The 9752-nt window shown below is 31.6% G+C and overlaps 1 protein-coding gene across 1 annotated transcript; it reads left to right on the forward strand.

Annotated features, from left to right (window-relative positions):
• The first annotated feature begins 943 nt into the window (after positions 1-943).
• Positions 944-9221, forward strand: LOC145323171 (uncharacterized). Its single transcript, XM_080165604.1, has 8 exons — positions 944-1050; positions 3809-4071; positions 5034-5160; positions 5931-6003; positions 7349-7405; positions 8135-8175; positions 8652-8730; positions 9168-9221. Exons 1-8 carry the CDS (start codon positions 944-946, stop codon positions 9219-9221), a joined length of 801 nt encoding a protein of 266 aa, XP_080021730.1.
• Positions 9222-9752: the final 531 nt, after the last annotated feature.

Consider the following 9752-nt stretch of genomic DNA (forward strand, 5'->3'; position numbering starts at 1 on the left):
ATACATATCTATTTATCTATCTATCTATCTATCTATCTATCTATCTATCTATCTATCTATCTATCTATCTATCTATCTATCTATCTATCTATCTATCTATCTATCTATCTATCTATCTATCTATCTATCTATCTATCTATCTATCTATCTGTCCATCTATTTATCTATCTATCTAGGCAGAGGAGTATACAAGTATATTAAACAAGATGTCGTACAGACAAAACAAGAGAAATACATATCTATCTATCTATCTATCTATCTATCTATCTATCTATCTATCTATCTATCTATCTATCTATCTATCTATCTATCTATCTATCTATCTATCTATCTATCTATCTATCTATCTATCTATCTATCTATCTATCTATCTATCTATCTATCTATCTATCTATCTATCTATCTATCTATCTATCTATCTATCTATCTATCTATCTATCTATCTATCTATCTATCTATCTATCTATCTATCTATCTATCTATCTATCTATTCTATCTTTCTATCTATCTAGGCAGAGGAGTATACAAGTATATTAAACAAGATGACGTACAGACAAAACATGAGAAATACATATCTATCTATCTATCTATCTATCTATCTATCTATCTATATATCTATCTATCTATCTATCTATCTATCTATCTATCTAGGCAGAGGAGTATACAAGTATATTAAACAAGATGTCCTACAGACAAAACATGAGCAATACATATCTATCTATCTATCTATCTATCTATCTATCTATCTATCTATCTATATATCTATCTATCTATATATCTAACTATCTATCTATCTAGGCAGAGGAGTATACAAGTATATTAAACAAGATGTCCTACAGACAAAACAAGAGAAATATCTATCTATCTATCTATCTATCTATCTATCTATCTATCTATCTATCTATCTATCTAGGCTGAGGAGTACACAAGTATATTAAACAAGATGTCGTACCGACAAAACAAGAGAAAACTTGAGCCAAGCAATATCATCTATTGGTTTAAAAATACCAGAGCTGCAACCAGGAGGAACCAGGGCAGATGCATAGACAGGTATGTTTCATTGGTCGATAGATACCTTTAGTGTCAAAACTTTTCCACCATTGATATTAAATATCAGAGCTGCTACTAGGAGGAACCAGGGCAGAGGGATAGACAGGTATGATTCTTTGATCTATTGAAACCTTTAGTGTCCAAACTTTTCCACCATTGATATAAAATATCAGAGCTGCTACTAGGAGGAACCAGGGCAGAGGGATAGACAGGTATGATTCTTTGATCTATTGAAACCTTCAGTGTCCAAACTTTTCCACCATTGATATAAAATATCAGAGCTGCAACTAGGAGGAACCAGGGTAGAGGGATAGACAGGTATAGTTATTTGATCTATTGAAACCTTAGTGCCCAAACTTTTCCACCATTTATTTAAAACTACAGATGGAGTAATTTTGTGTAATTTAAAAGTCTTGGAATCAAAAGCTTGTATGACAAAATTTACAAGATTATTGTGCGTTGCAAGTATTTGATCCGAATGATATTGTTTTAAACCAATAAAAGGATATTGTCATTGTATAAGTATTCTCATAAATGAATTAATCCATTAGTAGGTGTTTATACAAACTAGTTAATAAAAGATATAATTGAATAGCTAAAAAATTCAATATCCCCCCCTAAAAAGAGATTCTATCCCCTTAGACAATGTAGTAGGTTTTAGTTTTTGTCCGTTAAGATTTAGCTTTTAAAGGAAGCTTAATATAGCTCCAAGGATGATTTTTATCTATTTTCATTTCTGAGTCTTGCGGTCGGTTTTAGGCTATCTTTCAGTCACCAACCCCTCCCCCTCTCTTAAATACAGAGCCATATTAATGTGACTTTTTATGGCCAAATATTTATGACATTTATATGAAAGTAACAGAATGTCTATGTGTCTGTATGTAGCCTAAGTTGAACGCTGGACCAATATGGCTCTCCTTTTCAATGAAGCTTCTTAAAACTATTTTGTGGGAGGGTTTATACCTACTTTCAAGAGAAATTACCGATTGAAAAAGTTTTAGATTTAAAATTATAAGTGGAATGTAGGTTTTTAAAATTTTTCTTGTTATTGAATGAAAAACTTATCTTAATCGTATGGGCACAACGGAAAAATGCTTTTATCCTTATAAAGTCGTAAATCGGATAGAATTAAGTGGTATGATATTATTATTTCGTGATTAACTTAACTAATATAAGTATACACTGTAAAATCTTATTCTGTTATGGAATTTTTTTAATACAACCCCCATTCTTTAAACTTGTAACTAGATGATCGACCGAATGAATCTTAAGATTTTACTTTAAACTGGACTCTTAAGTTTTCAGGGAATATCCATACTGGTCCTACCATAGTTTATGCCTTTTCTTTAATAATTCGCCCTTCATTTCATCAATGGAAAATGAAGAGGTAAAAGAACTAGCTACGCTCCTAGCATCTAGGGCTAGAAAAATAGCTTAAAACCATCCTAAAATCTTAAATCTGAAAATAAAATAGTCTAAATAATTAGAGGACCTATGTGAAGCTTGCCTGAAATAGAGAACCCAATCAGTTCAGTGGTTACTGAGATGTTAAGTTTCAGACAAAAAAACCTTACTACTTTATATAACAGGATGTAAAGCAGAACAATATTTGAATTAGTTATGTATAAAACACAGTTTTATTGAATATTGCATATAATAGTCAATTCAGAGATAAACAAAATTCTTCTTTACAGTGTATCTGTATAACATTCATAGATAAACATTTAAGTAACACGACACGCAATATATAAATGGTGCATTATTTACCAAGTGTACCACTTTTCTGCACTACCTCTCCGATTTTGTTAATACTCTATATTTTGGTCCGTTGGGTGATTCAAGGATGCTGGATGGCCAAAAAAAACGTTTCAGAGTCAATGGATGTCTAGATATCTAGCTATCTATGAAGGTAGGTGGCAAAAATTTAAAAAACACCCATTTTTTCACAATTTTAAAAATTAATTTTTTCATCCATCTTACATCCAACCTATACAGTTTTTACACCAAAATGATCGTTTGTTCATGTAAAAAGCGCACATAATGCTATTTTGGCCAAAACTCTAGTTTTACAGGGTGTTTAACAAAAAGTTTATTTTAGATATCTAGTGTAATACCCAAAATACCTGTCAGAAAACCAACCAAAATATTGAGTATTAACAAAATCGGAGAGGTAGTGCAGAAAAGTGGTACACTTGGCAAATAATGCACCAAATATAAATATACATAGACATAAACAAAAAACTTAATCTGTAGATTTGTGTTTTATCAGTAATTTGTTAAATCAAATGATGGTCTTTCCCTCAATGTACCTGTCGAGCATTGAAACCCTCGCTCCCTCCTTATTTTGAAATTGATTGAAATGAAGGAAAGAGTTAGTTTTTTTTATCTGTTTTTTTTCATCTTTGAACACAAAAATCCTTTACAACGGGAAATTTAATTTTGATACTGCATTGCATGATTATCCCAAAAAAATAAAAATCGAACCAAAAACACCAAGGTATGGGAAAATATGTGAAAAATATAAATATAGCTAAAAACCTGCCTAAAAGTATTCCGATCGTCATGGTTGTTTGAAACTTAATTATGCTTCATACTGATGGAAATGTTAACAATAAGTTTCGCCAGTCTATCTTTTATAGGAGCCGAGAAAATCAAGTTTACCCAAAAACTTTTAGATAGACATGTCGAATTATAGAGTAGCTTTGCTTCTCAAAAAGATCATATAGGCTTACTATAAGAAATAGATTCTATTTTCTAGATCCAAACTGGAGGATGTGAAAATTGAAGACAAAAATGCCCCCGTTACCCAAAAAAGCTTCCAGACAACCAGCCCAGACCCGCGTCATGACCACTCACGCCAAATATTCCCAGAACATGTTGCTGGAGGACCTACCAAGGACCACCAGGACAGAGCAAGGGAAATGTTGGACCTACAAGGAGCAACGGAGAATATCAGAGATTTAAACAGAAAATCTGAGGGGATATGCTCCGATGATGTTAAATTTGCTGAAAACAATACAGGTTTGTTTAGGGATATCTATAATAGAACTTTTAGGTTTTGCTTATCCTTTAAGATCTCACTAACCACAGGATTGAATTTTACAATTTATGGAACTTCCCATAGACCAATATAAATGGTTTTAGGCTATTTCATTTCGAAATCTAAGTTTTGGTATGATTTCATACATACAAAAAATTGTTATGAAAAAGGAAACATCGGTATTTTTTAAATGGACGAAAACTGACCCTTATAGAAAAGCTTCGCTTTTTTACTAAATTTCCTTTTTTGTCAAAGGAAGGAAGCAAAATAACACTCTAATAAGCAGGATATGATCAAGTAATTATTTTTAACGTAAAACATATTTCTTGCATATTTTTTGATTACATATAAAAAGGCTTCGTTTCATCAATTAGACATTTTATGGGATTCTTTTTCATATTCTTTTCACTTTAAGATAATCCTGTTTTAGGATTAGAAAATAAAGTAATTCTAGCATCATTTTATGTACGTCACAAGTATATTGGTTGCGCTCCTATAGCATCTACGGGTTCTTCATTCTAAGGAATAAGAAAAGGGGGTAAAAAATAGACTAAAATTATATTCCCGGGACTTGTGTGAAGCTTGACTACTAAGGAGTTCCATACGACCTTAAATGAAAGTTTATGGACTGACTTATGTACTTAACTTAGTTATAGAGTAGCAGCACTCTGAAAGATGTAAACATGCAAGTATGGCCTTGAAACCAATTAATATCCGCTGGATTAGAACTGGTTCTCAGCCATATTTAAAAAATCATGTATAAAATCGTATCATGGACAATTTTCCACGAATATTAAAATAAAAATCATAAGATTAATACCAGTTTTGTTAGTTCTTGCTTTCGGTCCCTAAGGACTAACAAAACTGGGTTTAATCTTATGATTTTTAATTTATGTATCCGCGGAAATCTGTCTTTAATATGAAGCAATAAATAACTATTTAGGAAATAAAGAAGAAGATTTGAAACTAATTAAAATGGAAACTGACAAGGATGAACCATATGCTATGAGTCATAGCGGAAATGACAATGATATGAGCACACAGTCAAGCAACAGCAGTATGGGATACAGGTAAACAAAATAAATGTATAAGTATAGATGTATAACCCAGACAACTGCCTGGTCCAGGTGGTGGGGAACTTTTCCGTCTGCTAACAAATTGCTTTCTGCTCTTTTGTAGCGCCTTGACAGTGTAAATATTTCAAACGCGATTGGCTGATATTAATAGATCTAATGTAAAGTCGACACAGGGTCCCCACCCTATTGTCAGAAACTTAGCTAGTGCCTCCTCCATTCTTTTACTTTAATAATGAAAATTTGTTATATTTGAAATAGAATTTGGCTATCTTGTTAAAAAAAGAAAGGTAATAAACAACATCCATAGAAGCGAAGCTCAACAAATAATATGGTCTGTTAAACACCCATTTAGAGAAATAATTTTGACAACGCATTTAATATTCGCCATTATTTAAAAGTCATATATATATATCCAAAACTACTTTAAAATAATTGATTAATATGGACATACTTACATTGAAAGACTTAAATATAGAGCTGCCTTGCTTATAAATAAATACAGGAATTATCTTGAAATCGCTCAGACAATCCCGACATGCCTAAATTAACGATAAATGTTATCCGTTACGGACGTATTGATCCTAAAGGGGGACTGCCATTTATATATTCAGCAAAAGTATATTAGATGTATTTTCGCCATTGTTGGATTGTTGGATGACATGAGAAAAACATTTTTCCAATGTAAATTTGCTAGATGTGTAAATCTAAAAAAGCTTTGCTTTGAAAAGTAAGGTATGGTTATATATTTTGTGTCTATTATTTAGATTGAGCCATGGAGACGGCCTTGGAGTCTTACATTCAAAACCAAGGATGAGAGTCTGCTTTGATCCTGAAACGGTAAAAATCGAAGCTATTTATAGTGCCTATAAAAATTGACGTCAACCATTACAAATGAACAATAAAAGACTAATACAATTACACAGACTAAATTACCAATTGCGGGCCAGTTTATATTCAAATGATCATTGGTAGGCCAGTATGACGTTATTTTTCATGGGCCCAATACAAAGCTTAGTAAAAATTCAAATTATAATGTATGCTTGATGCTTTAACCGGTCGGAACCGTAATGAAAATACATGTTCAGTGGTATTTCATAATACTTCCCCCCCAAAATATAATAACTGTCTATAGGACTATTTATATTCATTTCATAGTATTATTGACAGCTTTCAACGGATAATAAATTATAAGATTAAAAATAGTTTTATGATTTTTATTTTAATTGTCGTGGAAAATTTCTGTAATACGATGCTATACATGCTTTTTCAGCATGGTTAAGAACAAAAATATAAGTTATTTAATAAATGACTTTTAGAGATAATGTTTTAGTCTAATAAAATATCCCTAAACAAGCCATTAAATAATTGAATTATTCCTTTTAAAGAATATTAATTTAAAGTTATTTTTTTTCATACTATTCTTGCCAAACTTGTCATGGACAATATTTATTTTTACTATCATTAATTCCGTACTATCATAGAAATAAAATTATCCTTAAGTCAATTGATAATTTAAAAAAAAATTATATAATTTGACATGAATAAACCTAAATTTCCTTTTGAAGGTTATAAATAAATTTTATTTCCTTCCTTAGTGTTAAAAAACTACATGTAAGGTTTCCTTTTCCACCTTATCTTTAAAAATGTATCATTTATTTTAATCTTTATCCTATAATATAAAGTAGTAAGCTTTTTTGTGTGTAGCTTAAGATTTCGATAACTACGGAACCGATAGAGTTTTCCATTCTCTAGAATCTTCACATAGGTCCCAAGGCTATTTATTTTTAGATTTAAGTTTTTGGGTGATTTAGGCAATTTTTCTGCTTTCCTACATCTGCGAATAAGGAGCTACTAAATGCTTGGGGCGCAGCCGCTAGTTTATATTTAGATCACAAAAGTTTTAATTTAAAACATAATTGAAGTAATCAAAAAATACTTTTTTTTTAATATTGAAGTTGTCGCTTTTTTGGGGTGCTGTCACTACAGTCACTGTGTTTTTGACAAAAAAACTGGATGTGCTTTTGTCTTTTTTAGTTGTATTGTTAACAATATTTTTTTCCTCTGTCAAAATTACACCTTATCTGCTGTCATAAACAGAGTTTTATCGTCGTTTTCACAATTTAAATTTAATGTGACTGTCAAATTCACAGTTTTCATGACAAAAATACACCTATCTTTTTAGGAGATACCTCTATTACAGACCTGGTTCCAAGAGAATCCACATCCTTCCAGAAGTCAGGTTAGCAACATATCATACTTGGCCAGTGATGATATACAAGGATAAAAAGGGATAAGACAATGGCCGATATACATATATTCATGTACATCGCAAATTAAAATTCAATAAAAGTCCCCAAAGTTGTTACGCCAACGAATAAGAAAATGTTGTTTTAAAACTTTGGGGACTAGTGTTATATACAGCCCAATGTCCCCTCCCTCAATGCATCGTAATAGCTAAAATCTTCAGTGCAGTGTAAGTATTATATAGAAATTAAAATCTCTCCAAAAAATTGTATAACGGATTAAAGGAGTTAATCTTAAACCGATTAAAAAAAATTATAACCTAATCGTATTAGGCAAATCCTAATATAAAAGTAAATGATTACAGGGAGGGAGAAGACATTGGGCTGTTAATTAAGTGTCAAAAGTCTTATAATAATGTTTTCTTGTTAGTTGGCTTTACAATGTTGGGGACTTTTATTGAATTTTGATTGGTTGGTTCATTAAGTTGATTGTCCAAACGTTTCAACCACTAATTGTCTTGTATCACCATCAAAAAGGTTTACATCAATTTATCAGCAATTGTCTTATCCCTTTAGATTCCTGAAATGATTATAATTTTCAAATCCTGTTCTACATATATCCTTCTTGGTTTAATATTTAACTTTGTTTTTTTAATTGAAAAATAACAACCAGAAGATTTGGAGGAAAACATGTTTTTTTTTTATATTTTAATTATTTTTTTTAGGTTGAACGTTATGTGAAAATTCTTAACAATCTTCAATCAAGGTAAAAATTTTCCAGAATGCCTTTGAAACCTATTATTATCCGCTGCTTTTCTAAGCCATACTGAAAAATCATGTTTCGCATCGTATTATAAGAATATTAAAACCAGTTTTGTTAACCCGTGACTTCGGCATCTCGATACCTCTCATTCAGCCCCTTAACTTTAACCCCTCCCCTCCTACTGGATTAACGAACTGACCAATAAATGGTGTCATTGTTAGCAACCTAACTGGAGGACAATTTTTCTCCTGTTATAATTTCCACGTATATTTTATATCCATTAATATTTATGCTGCGATTTAATTTAATTTCATCTCTGTATATATTGTTTGAATGTTGTTACACTAAAAATGGAAAAATGTCCTTTGATATTGATTATTATTTCCATTATTTGCTACGCCCCTTCCTGCAAATTGCGAGATCTTTCGATACAAACAAAAGGACAGACTTACATCATGTTACTTTTATTTTTATTTTAGAACTGGAAGGCGACCACTAGACGCAAATAATCTAATCTATTGGTTCAAAAACACAAGAGCTGCCCTGAAAAGATCTAAGGTGACAAAATATTTTTTGGCAAAAAAGGTAGACTTTTCTTTAGTTAGAGTTGGTCCTACATACAAAACGGTTGGCTCTTTTCCTTGGTTTAATCAGTTTAAAATTGTCCTATCGATTTCAAACTTTACATGATGATTCCTATAACAGTATCCTGTATTTAAGCTGTTTTCAACAAATTTATTTACAATTTCGATAATGCTTATATTTGTAATCTACTTATACAGTTCTGTTGATGTTCGTTGTCCTAACGTTTCAAAGCTTCGCTTTTATGGTCGTTTTCATCATTGTTTTAAAACAAATTCTTGTATTGCATAATTTTGTATTTTTTTCTATTCTAATTCTAGCCCCTGCCCTAACACTGCAAAGATACCCTAAAGTATATGAAAGTCGAAAAAATATCTCACTACACCACTTATTTTTAATTAATTTCAAAATAGGGACAAGAGTTTCTGTGCTCGACTAGCCACTTTGAGGGAAACCGCCGGTATTAAATCTTCTTGTTCATTTGTAGGAAAGTGGTAAAAGCGAAGACTTTCTAGCTGGCCAATTTACCTTACCCAACCTAACTGCCGGACTTTCAACCGCTGGATTATCAACAACCGGATTCCCATCCGGCCATTTGTCCGGTTTAAGCCCAACCCAATCGTATCTGACATCACTGCAAACTGATTCCAAGTTATTGGCCAATGTATCTTCGCTAAGTTTGCTGCATAGAGGTTAGTGCTATAGTTTTTTTGCACGAATACCCTTAATAATTTGCACGGATCTAAATGGACAAGACAATGGCCAATAAAATGATGTACATCCCCAATGATGCTACATTAAATTACCTCTTCTGTAGATTACAATTAAAGGTTAAAACGTTTGGACACTCAGCCTTAATGAAACAGCCAATCAAAATTCAATAAAAGTCCCCAAAGTTTATAAGTCAATAAATATGAAAACGGTACTATAAAACTTTACGGACAAGTGTAATAAACTTCCTTATAATCATAAGATAAAAAATATCAAAATTGCCGAAA

Source organism: Acartia tonsa, chromosome 1, assembly GCF_053477335.1.
Source record: "Acartia tonsa isolate MP-2025a chromosome 1, ASM5347733v1, whole genome shotgun sequence".
Lineage (NCBI taxonomy): Eukaryota > Metazoa > Arthropoda > Copepoda > Calanoida > Acartiidae > Acartia > Acartia tonsa.